This window comes from Sparus aurata, chromosome 4 (genome assembly GCF_900880675.1).
Source record: "Sparus aurata chromosome 4, fSpaAur1.1, whole genome shotgun sequence".
Lineage (NCBI taxonomy): Eukaryota > Metazoa > Chordata > Actinopteri > Spariformes > Sparidae > Sparus > Sparus aurata.
Window position 1 is genome coordinate 25,933,992 of NC_044190.1, and position 13,503 is coordinate 25,947,494.

At 39.2% G+C, this 13,503-nt stretch overlaps 1 protein-coding gene across 3 annotated transcripts in view; it reads right to left on the reverse strand.

Annotated features, from left to right (window-relative positions):
• The window catches only part of ap1g1 (adaptor related protein complex 1 subunit gamma 1), a 23,231-nt gene continuing 9,728 nt past the window's right edge, over positions 1-13,503 (reverse strand). The window contains exons 5-24 of one of the 3 annotated variants that reach the window (XM_030415323.1): positions 13,293-13,389; positions 11,912-11,988; positions 11,481-11,489; positions 9,991-10,086; positions 9,687-9,767; positions 9,500-9,598; positions 9,367-9,422; positions 9,151-9,264; positions 8,924-9,064; positions 8,506-8,560; positions 8,160-8,282; positions 7,945-8,034; positions 7,694-7,818; positions 7,461-7,565; positions 7,207-7,345; positions 6,834-6,960; positions 6,532-6,636; positions 6,198-6,358; positions 4,807-4,905; positions 1-4,714 (exon numbers count right to left, since the gene is read on the reverse strand). In XM_030415323.1, coding sequence (XP_030271183.1) covers positions 4,613-4,714; positions 4,807-4,905; positions 6,198-6,358; positions 6,532-6,636; positions 6,834-6,960; positions 7,207-7,345; positions 7,461-7,565; positions 7,694-7,818; positions 7,945-8,034; positions 8,160-8,282; positions 8,506-8,560; positions 8,924-9,064; positions 9,151-9,264; positions 9,367-9,422; positions 9,500-9,598; positions 9,687-9,767; positions 9,991-10,086; positions 11,481-11,489; positions 11,912-11,988; positions 13,293-13,389 — 2,001 coding nt within the window. In that variant the 3' untranslated portion in view covers positions 1-4,612. The remainder of the gene's footprint in view (positions 4,715-4,806; positions 4,906-6,197; positions 6,359-6,531; positions 6,637-6,833; positions 6,961-7,206; positions 7,346-7,460; positions 7,566-7,693; positions 7,819-7,944; positions 8,035-8,159; positions 8,283-8,505; positions 8,561-8,923; positions 9,065-9,150; positions 9,265-9,366; positions 9,423-9,499; positions 9,599-9,686; positions 9,768-9,990; positions 10,087-11,480; positions 11,490-11,911; positions 11,989-13,292; positions 13,390-13,503) is intronic. The other 2 variants (XM_030415322.1, XM_030415324.1) reach the window with 2 other exon arrangements.

Here is a 13,503-nt window from a genome sequence, read left to right on the forward strand (position 1 = left end):
TATATTTTTATTTGACTTTTTATTCGCTTGATCATTTTCTCCAACCCAAAGACAAGAATACACAGCATAAATTGAAAATATCCCATTTAATAGTTTACAACTTCTCATCTTTAATCATCATTTCATACTTTCAGTCTGACATTCACACTCACCTTGAAGCCATGGAACCAGGATTCAGTTCAACATGTCAAACTTGACTGGAAAAAAAGTGAACCTCATGCCTCCACCCTTCCCCAACAAATCAGTTACCGTATTGTTTTACAGTCAGGACAGGCCTGGGGGGGGGTTCAGGGTTACAAACATTTTGTTTTCAAAATACATGGATGCATTGATTCGATTGAACAGGGAACGTGAACTTGGTGGCAATTCAGATGCTTTTCCAAGCCCTTTACACACTGAATTCACCCCTACAAATAAAAAAAATAAAAAAATCAAATATCCAATTTAATCCTAACGACGGATGTGCACTTTCATCAGCCTCTTAAAAACATTAACAGTATTGTGAGCACTATCTGAACAACTTCCTATTGTACATGTTAGTACTGACCCATGAAGGTGGTGGATTTGAATGAAGGATTCGTAATTTGAACTTTTCTTGCATTTCAAAAAAAAAAAAAAAAGAGTCTCAGGTCAAGAGTAGAAATGACATTATTTACACTGGTTTTCACATGCAGCTCAGAAGCTGAAAGTTGAAATTGCAGCCAAAAATCATGTCCTATCTAGATAAAAGACATGTCACACACTATCACGCTCTCTCAAGCATGATCGTTTTCTCTCTCTCGCTCTGTCTCACTCACACACACACTCTCTCACACACACACACACACACACACACTCAACAGATATCACTTCAAACGCTGATCACAACGCTGACGGGTATTTGTTTCCATTTCTTTTCTTCCTTTTTAAGTTACAGTGTCCAAAGCACTTATGTTGGTTCATTTGTACATTTAAAACTGCATGACTTACGGTTATCATTGAAAGAACTGATCAGATGTGATTAACAAGGGTACATACTGGTTGAATAGGACAATACAAACAACACCAACAAAAACATTCAGGAATAGATGTATGAAACTTCCTTTCCCATCCCGTCCGCCTTCCGTTTTGCACAGCTCCCCCTTGTGGCCATTAGCTTGTAGCACAGGCTTGTCCCAGGTTAGTTTTGGGGCTGGAATAGCAGCACTTAAGAAACACAATATCTTCCTACCAGAAAAGAAAAAAAATAAACCTTTGCCTTCCCTCCCTGATATCCTGCCATTTAACATTTAATTTGAAATAGTGAGGGCTGAGATCAAGCTGTCATGATGTGTTACAGCCCCACCTTTCATATCCTGAAAGGTGTGCCATGCAGAGGCAAATAAAAATCAGCGATAAGGGGCGAAAGTAAAGAAAACAAGCCAAAAGAAAGCATTGCACTCTTTCAGACCAAAGGAAAAGACATGCTGCTCCAACATGCTTATCCAGAACCACATAATAAAACTTTAACCAGCTCTTGTTCAGATAGAAATTAATTCTAATTTAAACCTACTGGCCATGATGTTGAAAAAAAAACTAGTAGTGGCTTGTTTGAGAGAAATTATGCTTTGAGTAGGATGCTGCATGGCAGACAAAAAGGTAACCATGAGAGTGACCAGGCCAAGACCAAATGGCATCATTTTAAGTACCAATTTGTAGGTTCAAGAGAGTCAAACAGATGTGAATTGTCAACCACACGTAAGGCCAGTAGGAAGCGTTACACGTCGGCAAGAACCCTGCTCCTCTTCGAAGGAGGGTGTGGACACCCGAAGAGTTTAAGGGGCAGGGGAGCAGATTAAGCAAGGTGCCACTTCTGCTGCTGCGCAGCCCTGTGCTTAGGTTTCTCAGTAGTAAAGTACATAATTCAGGCAAGGATTCAAACCCTTATTTCAACATCCAGCTATTAGCCTACTGACTCACCAACTACCCTTGTAAAAGAAGTTAAGATGACACACCAATCATGAATGAATTATGAAGAATAGTAAATCAAATGCAGTTCAATTGCATCCTTTTAAGATTCTTTTTTTGTACATATATGCATACAATTATACTTCCTAGCTAATCTTTTAGTCTTCATGTGGGTTTTATTTAATTTGATCAGCTTTTGTTTGTTTTACAACTATATACAATGTACAGGCAGCAGATCATATATCTTTTACAATGAATGAGTGATGATACAGGGAAGTCTTTATAGACTGATGCCGACTAGATCTATTTAGACAATATACATTGTGAATAATTGGAATTTTTAGAAAATGGTATCTAAAAAAAGGATGAAAGATAGTACAAGAGACAAAATTGTAAAAGCCCTCAATATGTACAGAAAAAAAGCCAATATAGCATTTTGTCAACAAACAGAAAAAAGTTAAACTGAAATAATTTTCTCCATATACACATATCATAGCTCAAAAATATTTCCAAAGCTAATAGTTTCTCTGATTTGGTCACAGAAGTTAGAAGATAGTGAAGCATAGTGAAAAGAAGTATACAGCCTGATTGAACATCTGAGGATCTCCACACAGCATCGCAGGGCCGCTAGGCTTGTTAAGTAATGAGAAGCACAAACTATCATTAGTTTCTCTCATGCAGATGCTCCCCTTGATTGCAATTCGTGACTAAACAAAGCTGTCAATCTACTGCAACTGAAAGTTAACAGAAAGAAAGAACATTGTGAGGTATTAAGGTTACTGTCCCCGACAGCGTGGTCAGAATTCTGATTCGGAGAAGACGAGAGCCAAGAAATCATACTTAACAGTCGCCACAGAACAACCCGTCCCAGTACCTCACAGAGTCATCCAAACTCACACTTCAACGTTTATTTAACGGGGATGGGAGAATTTTTTAAGGATATTTCACTTTAGTGGAACATTTATACCTTTTTTAAAAACACTTGATGCCAGCTTATGAAAAGTTTACATCTATTTAGCTGCCATAATCTTTGAGATTTGCCTTTGTTTTTCAGACTTATAACATCCAACAGGCATTTTTAATGTTTCTGTGTTTTTGTCATATTAAGACAATTACTGTGGACATCCAGGCAAGCCAATGTTAGTGGGTGGCTGATTATTAACTCATTATGACATACAAGAGTGAAAAAGTCAAACTTAATTAAATGAAGTGATACACCGATTCAAATCCATCCGGACAATGTCCCTCAGATTGAAAACACAATCAGCACACAAGCAGACTTACAAACGAAGCTCATACAGAACTCAAGAGTTCAGGGGCTTTTATCTAGCTAAGTCAGAAAGGCACATCACTTTGATATCAGGCATAAATAATTAAGTCAAATTACTGCAGAAATAAAACATACTTTCACAAAAATAGTGCCAATAAGATGAGGGTTCTCATCAAAGAAGACAGCCGTGAAAAAGAAGACTTGAGGGGAGGAAAAAAGCATTCAGTGCATGTAACTACATTCATAACAAGCGTCATTTACATGTATGTGCATGGTGACTAAGATCAACCAGGTTAAACAAATCTGAAATGTATCTAAATTGCAAGCTAGACTGATGCAGACACAGATGCAGAGGAAGTTTAAACGCAGATCTCCAACACAAATGCAATCAGCTTACCATCAGATAAATTTCAGGCCTGGATTATATCCATCCTAATGAATGAACCTCTTCAAACTACGCAAAGCAATTAACCGTTGAATTTATTATACAGATCTAAAACTAAAGCTACAAATGAGATGACTTTAGGAGAGCTGTGAGGGAAAGTCCAAACACTGTAACTAGCCACAGATGATCAAAGTGGGCAGCTTGGATTTCTGTATGCTCTCATCATTGTGACAAAACAAATGTAGACTACTTCCTATAGAAACATAGGATTAAGAGGTCTACGACCAGAAAAATCCCCTCCGAGCTCAAGTCAAGGTGTGATTGTGATCCTAACAATGCTCAAACATGCTTTAAGCAAATTAATGTAATTCAAAATGAATACAACTCTGACAAGTTATTTCACTCATGATGTGGAGAGTCAAAAAGGGGTAATCCAGGACGTTTATGACCTCACTATATAGACCTTCCAAAGCTTTTTCTGCTGCCATCATAGGACTAAAGGTTCATTTAAAAAAATCTGACTGCAAAGCCAATCATAAATATCAATGGAGCAAAGTGTTTCAACTGCAATTTTAGCGTAATCATAAATCAAAATAAAACTACGGTTACTGCAGTGCTCGTAGTGGCCAACACTTTATCCCTACAGTGACTTGAGAGGTTAAGTGTACCACAGTGAATGGTGTGCGTATGTGCTTTTGTGGGTGCTGGGCGGAGGGTGCATGTGGAAAATTGTACTACTACGCAAAGAGATCAGAAGAAGAAACCAATTAAGAAAGAAAAGAGAAAGTTCATTGACTGATATGTTTTCCCAATTATTCTGGTGATGCCAATAGTCAGTAGGGTCTTCGTAACATCTGTATTTTTCTCCTGTGTTAGATGCTCTCCTGCTTCCCATGCAACTCGAGGGCAGCGGACTGCAGTGACGTCACAGGGGGATCCGTTGGAAGAAAGGAGGGAGGTGAAAGGAAAATCGTTTTCATAGTTCCCTTGGAGGGGGTGTGGGGGCTTTTAAGAGCAACAGACGCCGCTCATCACTGCCAGGACTGAGGGGGGAAGTTATTGACCTCAGCCAGGTCTTGCACAGGCGAGCCTTTGAGGGTGTACGTCAGCTTGATCCTCATTCGTAGCTGTTGCTGAAATTTTGTGAGGATGATCATGTTTATAAAAGAAGAAATTGTTGCAAATCATGTAAGACTACACATACAATTAGTGAAGACAAACTCACCTTCTGTGGGTTGAGGACTCTGATGACCTGTGTGACAGTTCCCTGGTTGAGTGCTGGGACGACATTACTGCTAGGGGAGAGGAGCTGCAGCTGGAATGTCTGACAAACAGATAGGGGACACTCTGTTAGATGGAAATTGAATGATATCCATGACGAAATGGGGTCATTACAGCAGTACAAAATAAGGGATGCTCATACTGATCAGGTGCTGACCACAAGTGATGGATTCGCAGTTCAATTACTTTATTGCACTCTTTAAATCCATCAATAAGATAACATGATTGTAAAATAGGTGAGACGGGCAAATAAATGTCTCTCAAACAGTGTTTTCACTGCCTGATCGATCATGGCTGCCAGATCTTGACAATAGACACGTCTATGGCTTATCTTTCTGTCTAGTCAAGAAGAGGCTCGGGATGACGCAGCTGGCAATTGTGGGACTAATGCGACGAGGCTCTCTGGTGTATACTGAAGATCTATAATAGCTAATGCTGAACATTATTTATACTTTCCTGAGCCTGAACTAAAATTTCAAATTACAGAAAGAAATTGCAGCAAGCTGACTTGTGGTCAGCAACATTACTCAGTATAAAAAAGACTAACATGATGGATGCATGATATCAGGCTTTTGCCAGTATCCAAAATGCCTTATTTTGATGATCATATATGCATGTTCTCCCCTGCTAATTGCAGAGAACATAAAGTATATCCTGTACGTAATTAAAGATATAATATTCTTATTGTGATGGCTCACAGGCAGATGCAGACATTTAAAACATTTCAAAATGTACATATACACTATAATGCACCATTTTATCGAAATGTTTGGGCTAATGCCGATATTTCCTTTTAAAGACTTCATCAACTGATACCAATGACATGCCAATATGGTACAGAGAGATTCTCAAATTGGGACTCAATAGAAAAATAAGTCTAACATGGTTAACAAACATGAGGCCAAAGTAGTGGCTTTTACAGCATCTCTTACAAACACAAAATTGACTAAACAATAGGAATTGTTTAGTCCAAAAAGTCTTTCAAGATCATTCAAGTCAAACCATTTCTAAAATAAACTAAATAAGCATTACTTATTTTTATTTCTACTAGTTCACACTACTGTTGACAGCACACAACATTGCAAAAATGTTTAATGCACTGTGCTGACTGGCTTTAAAGTTAGCCGAGTATCCAGGTTTGAGGTCCAACATTTACATTCATGCAGGTTCCGTATAGATGAACACATTACTGATATTGTATGTTATTGCCTTGTGTTTTATTTGCATAGCAAAACTGTAGGGATTTCAAATTGTGTAACTACACAGAAATCAGTAATAAGCTATTATGCATTAGAACATATTACAATTTGACCACTTGATCAGATTGTTGCTTACCTTTGGTACTGCAGCCTGAAAAACAAAGTCTGTCATATCCGCCTCGGTTGAGTTGGAAGCATGGATGGTGATGACTGCAATGTTTGGATTGGGGTTTGCTCTCTCAAATGTGAAGTCTATTTTTAGACCATTCTTGTTGTATGCTGTCATAGGAGGAATAGCTGTGTAGGGATTTCAGAGGAGCAGACCATCAAAAGATTTAGGGACATGACAAGTTATGTTTCATTAGATATATCACGGGAGTCCAAGAGAAGTGGTTTAATACACGAGGACAACACCACAAACTACTGTACTATTTGGGAGTGGAGGGTCAAGGGGAGCAACAGACTCTCACCTGCAGCTGCAATGTCATTAAACAGGGGCTGTGAGGAGAGGCCATCCAGGAGGAAAGGAGGTTGAGAAGTGGGCACAGAGGGAGCAGGAGCAGGGGCTGGGCCACCTGGATAAAGGGAATGGCAACACACCAGGGTTTGTGTTCACTATTTTCATACAAAACTAGAGTACTTCACTGCTACACAGAGGAGGGGACAGGCTGGACACATCACAATCACACAGGTGTTAACAACACAGCTTTAAACATACTCCCTTGCTTTGGTCTAAAAGGGGTTATGGAGAGCTTTTAACAGAGCATCCTACCACTTAGTGAGAGGTCACCCAGCAGATCAAGCAGCTCTCCTCCAGCTGAGGCAGGCTTGGTGGGCATTGTGGTCTGGATTACTGGCACCACATCATTACCACCCAGCAGGTCTAATAAATCATTAGCCTGGAGGAAAACGACAACATGTGACCATGATGAAATACTTGTGTATATGCTATGTTTAATAACAAAAATAAAACAATGTTCAAAGATAATTTTTCATTATAAATAAAGTTGTATTTAGCCATTTTAGAAAATCTATACTGTCCAAAACAACTTAGCTGTTAAGCTTTTTTGACTTAAACACAAAAATATTAAAGCGCATGATGTGATGAACTATCCAAGCTTATTAGCAATCTAAAAAGCCCTCACCTGGTTGGCTGGCTGGGTGACAGGTGGTGGATGTTTTGGCTCCACAGAGGGCTCAGTTTCTCCATTCGTTTGTACAATCTCTGTGGGGCCGTTAGAAGCACTCTTTTCCATAATGGGCATTCGCTCTAGGAGAGCTGGCCTACAGTCAGGGAACAAGCAAGGAATGAGGAGAGAGTCAAAAGATGGGCCAAACTTCTTTACGAATATACTATATATGGTATAGTTGGTAGTGATGAGGGGTAATGCAGTTTTACCTCATGTGGTCATATTTCTTGAAAAGCGCATTATACTCCACAGCTCTCTGCTGAAGCTCCACATCAATGCTACTGCCATATATTGAAACCACCTTCTTGATTCGGCTAAAAAGAAGAAATACACAAAGTATAAGTAAAAGTAAGCAAGGGGGGAGAAGTAGCATCAGTTATGACCAATGAACTTTATCATGAAGTTTAAATGTATAGGGTAGGTGTAAAAGGCATTTACTTACTTAACACTGGTGAAGCGAGTAGACAGCTTCATGATGGCAGTAAGGGAATAACCCCGAGTTACAGGTGTGGACAGATTTGACACCAGGAGGCCTTCCAGCACGTCCAGAACTTCATCCTCAGTCACCTAAATCAACAAAAAGGATGAAAGCCAAACATCTGATGACCTACTGTTTGTCAGGTTTGAGGTTTGTGTGCTGTCTTTAATTTGTCTGTTAAGGTATATGTGGGGCTGGGGTTCTTCTATGTGTACCTGGATGGGCTCCTCTTCCTCACACTGTCCAGATACCAGCAGGTCTCCGTACTCTCCTATGCACCAGGACGCCACCTGCACTAGAGGTTGCTACAGAACACAGACGCTAATTTGAAATACAAACCATATATCACATAATCAAATCTACCACTGCATGCTTCAAAAGATGGATATGTCCAAAATCGAATCATGACCCAACCCGGAACTGCTCTGACCTGTGAGATGTCATCCAGCAGTGCTTTGTAGAGTCTCTGTACTGTGTAGGCATGCATCTCCACACTGTTGGTGATGAGCTGGATGAGATTGGGAACAGAGTCATCTCGCACATAACTCCCTGCCTGTAAGGATGAGAAGAGACAACAATGCAATCATAAATACTTGTTTGCAGGTTTGCAGTGAAAATAAAGCACCATTGGTTGAGGAGGTCTTTTGTCAGATTTGATGAGAAGAATACTCAAGGTACAACTTGATATACCCCCTATAATATGAGAGCAGTGAATCAAGTCCAATCAACAATGTAAGGCACCAGAAGCACTGTAGTGTTTTTTCTTGTATACATACTGTTGTCAGGACTCTCATAATGGTGTCTATGTGCCATCTTTTCGAAGGGGCATACCTGTAACACAAACAAAACAACCATTAGTCTCAGGAAACGGCTGCAAAAGCTATCTAAATTCTAGAGAGCCAGGAGACGAATGCTGTCAGAAAATAAATGGTATCAACATAGTCAGTCAGACGATGGATCACTCTTTTTATCATCATACAGCATGTCAGCATTAGCCCTGTCATGTCCACTTGATGAGTATGTTTTACTCAGTATTCTGTGAACACAATGGGTGGGTTTATTCCTTCTCCATAACTGACATTAAGTCTACATGTACCTAATTCATGCAGATGCAGTCAAAGCTGAAAATCTCTTTTAAAAACCAAACAGAAAGTGAACCTAATATGTAGGGACGTCGGTGTGTGAGTGACATACTTCTCTGCAGCTAGAAAGACTCCTGATGCACAGTCTGCTTTGAATTCCGGGTCACAGGAGTCCAGGAAGTACAGCAGCTCCTTCATCATGCCTCTAATGTTGTTGCCGTTCACCAGGGCGAAGCTCAGTTCCATTGCACGTCTACATGACAACAAAAAGTAGATGGAGATAAGAAACAATCTCCAACAGACAAAAACGTGTCATAAAAGTAATGCAATGTGAATCACCTCTTGATTGACACATCCAGGTCTTTTAAACAATCCACAATGGTGCTTCGATGCCTCTGCACTGCATTGTGGTCCGTCTGTACCGTCTTTAGTAGAGATGTCAATGCCACATATCTGGAATGATGAGTTGATGTCAAAGATGTCAGCAGGAATTCATGATAACATTTTGGATGACTCAATGCACGAAAGGTCGAGTAATCCGAGATACTAAATTACCTTATATTTTTGTCATTGTTAAGAAGGAAGCGACCTAGTATGTTGATGGCCAAGACCTGAAAGATGAAAGGCATTTAGGCAAGAACAGAAAAATTTGTATATAAAGTTTTTTGTTTATATTAAATTAACTCACCCTCAGTCCACTTTCAGACTTGATGTCCATTATTGTCAGCACTGTCTCGTACAGAATCGCATTGCCTACATTTTTACTCGTCTCTGTGTTTGTTGCAACCTGAAAGTATAGATATCACGCATTTGTCTAAATAACACTCATTCTCAGAAGCTTTTGGCCAAAAGCAACACTTAAGTTTAATTCTAACCTGTGCAAGAATGTCGTTCATTGCTTCACTGGAGTCATCATCACTCCTGCCTAAAATTCGCAGTAGTCTCAATATTCGCACCTAAGGAAAGAGACAAACAGTGCAGTCCTGTCAGTTCACCCGACAAATGTGATTTGCTCCATCGATCCCAGAGGGAAAATTCTGGTTCCTCTCGCCTCAGTTCTTGCTTGCTTTTGTTATTTTGGTTCTTTCTCTACTAGTGCAATTTACCCTGCTTTAGCTAGGTGAGAAAATGTATCCACTCACTTTTAAATGATACAAATATGTAAATATTTATATTCACCTGCAGGAAAGGGTCGCTTATGCCTGACACATCATGCTCAGGAGAGTATCCAGACATGATTAGGTTCTTCAGGATTCTCACCAACTGTGGGACCAGCTACAAAAAGACCGACAACAGAACAGAGAAGGAGAGGTATCACAATATTTTGTGAAATCGCTCACATTTTTAAATTGATATATTTCACTGTTTCTCATTAACTTTTTTGAAAGCCAATAATTTCTCATTGACGGTGGCAGCCAGCCATAACTCATATCAAGAGCAAAGGAGTTGGGATTTTTGTTAATTGAAGTAGCATAATATGGCTGGAACTTAGGTGATTGACCAGTCAAATTCCTTGAGGTTGTGAAATCAAACTCTTGATCAAACACAAAAATTAGGTTAGAACATTTAGCTATGAGAGAAAAACAAAGTATGCATACACACTTCTGTCAATCCTGAATGGCTAAATAAGCAGATGTATATTTAAAACTAGAGTTTATTTAAATGCCATCAAAATAATTAATTATATTAAGGTAGCAAACTTTTTGCAACCAAGGTAAATTTTCTAATCTACATAATTTTGATCCCTAAAACAGGTTTTCAAAGTGTACCCTGAACCTAACATTCCAACATTTTGGGAAACACTTCTTATCGTGTCTTTAAAAAAAAGGAGATGGGACGTCGATTTCATCCATTTGCAACCACTACAGAGGACAGTAGTTGCAGAGAAACTGCTGTACCAGCCCAGTTCTAATTCTTAGATGTAATGGTGACAAGCTCACTAACAAGATACAGCATGTGAATAAAAACAGGTTGTTCTGAGTTTTTACAATGCTTACTTCTATCACCTTTAGTTTTGTTGCAGCCTGCTTCCAGTCTTTTCGTTATGTCAGACTGAATGTTCAAGACAACTTGAACTACTTGAAATTGATGAAATTAATATAAATCTTCTTGAGAGCGCTGTGGAAATGATATGTCAAACGAGCATCCCAAAATACCAGAGGAGGATTTTATGAGGAAAGAGGAAATCTAAACCCGTCTTACCATAAAATCCTAGATGTTTGCCAAACTATTTACTTTGGCTCAATACAGATAAATAATTTCTCCACAATTAAACAGACCTAAGACCAGACCAGTAACTGTGTACTAAGCTACCCTCTAAACACAGATAGAGTGGAAAGCCTCTGTTCCTGGTGACAACACCTGTGGCAATAACGTGAAAACACACCCATCCAACTGCTTCTAAATAGACTCTGATCAAATGAGTTGCATATAATGACAGTCAAAACAATAGTGAGAAATGTTTCTGACAAATGGACCAAAAATTCTCTAAGTAAATATTCAAAACACTGACATAGTAATGATCACTGTACAAGTTAAAGAAATCAAAATTATAAATTAAAGCACAACATGACATTACTCAACACAAATTTGGTTACATTTGAAGTGACTGTGAGGAGTGATTACTATTTACAGCATGCACCAGCTATGAGATCAGAATGCAATCTTACCTTCTCATTCTAACACAATGCAGGAATTGTAACAAAGACAAATGACAGAAAAAATATGAGGTAGATGTTAGGGAGGGGAAACTGGAAATCATTCACTTTCAGAGAGCTTAAAATAATGTTTAGATCATGAGCATGAGGGGTGGTGCTTCAGGCACACTTTTGTTACACCTAGAGGAGGAGAGGTACAGCAGCAGTTGAACAAGATACAAGAGGAAAAGACAGTGGTAGGAGATAAAAGATTGAGACATACTTTGAATGTCGAACAAAACCTGCAGGGCAATCCAAACCTCAAAAGTTTAACACGTTTGTCTAGCTTAGCTATACCGAAAGAAAACATGTACGCAAAAAGGAGAATGAAATGTGACATGAGCTTAAGACAAATGCATAAGCTATTACTTAAACATCCTCTGGGTAAGAGAATCTGTGTTTACCTTTCTGAAGTGGGCCAGCATGTCAGGACTTCTTTCACACATCTCAGTGAGGAGGACAACTGATGTATGAAGAACACCTGGGGCAAAAGACAAAGTAAAGGTTATTTGTTTTTGCATGAATGTCTTGAAAAGTTTGGCTAGTTTTGTTCTCTACATGAGCCTTTTGTTACTTGGCATTCAGACCTAAAACGGCAAGAGACCAAGATTGTTTTAGGTACTGAAGGTGCAATAAAAATGTTTCTGGGAGTTTTAAGGCGCATCATGGCCGAAACACTGTGTGACAGCTTTCGTATTCTCTGTATCAACTAGAGGTACAACTACCATTACAAAGAAGTTGGAAGACGACGCTGTGTAAAATGTCAATTAAAACAGAATAAAATCATTTGCAAATGAACTGTGTTAACCAACAACGGTTTTATGACGTGTTCTGAGCCCATGTAATCATGTGTTTCACAGTGGTGAACCTTGACCCATCCTTGCTTGTGAACAACTGAGCATTCTTGAGTTCCACACAGGTGTTTTTGGAGAATTCCGCAATTTTCAATAAACAATAAATATCTTTCTTTGTACTGTTTTCATTTGAGTAACTTTCAAAAAGGATTAGTTAATTATCACATTCTGGCATTCCAGGCTGACCAATCACACAGAAGCCAAAGTCAGATGTCAAAAAATATGATGTATCATCATACATATGAGTAACTGCAGAGGACATCATGTGACAGCATCATAAATCTGCAAGATCACTGTACAGGCTAATCATTTCCTCTCGACCTCATCTGAATATTACAAGGCTGAAAACTCATAATCTGAGTAACAGCAAAGCAGGCAGCAGTCTGAAGCCACACAAAACATCTCTTTACATCATATTTTAAGTTTTTGACCAAACATTTCTACATGTGAGACAACTTTTCCTCATCATTAAGAGGGTTGGGTTTGTTTTAAAGTGCATCATGTTTGCGATCATATTTGCATTCACTTACAAACACACCGGCTTCCATTTCTTCATTATTCAATGGTGTGCACTGCAGGTTGGAGACCATACAATCGCAAAATTCATCCACTTTTAAATTGCCTTATCTGAAGCAATCACTTTTGCATTAACATACAATATCGAAGACGATCAAATTATTTCAGCACTATGACAAAACATTTTTTCCCTGTGACATGTCTCTCCTGTGGGGGGGGGGGGGGGGGGCTCAAACCCCAGAGTTTATGACAGACTCATTAATTCCACTCTCCTCTGCAAAGGACACCATGAAAAAGGACATTAGCTGCCCAGCTGCTCTGACCAAATGACTGTGAGTGAAACGAAAATAGGACAAAGTCTGCATACGTCCCCCACAAGCCAGCAACTGCATCCTGACAAAATGTTTACACATACCGTGGTTCTTCTCGCTCAGCAAGTTTTTTGTGGCTGGAAGGAACATTTCCATGAGTTCTGGAACCTTCCTGATGACATGAACTGCACACAATGCCGCCTGTCAACACAAAAGACAGTGAATAAAGAAACAGTCCAACCTTTAATATGATATTTCGCTTCAAAGCGTTTTGTGTAACTGTTTGCACATACAGAACGCCAACATTTTCAATCA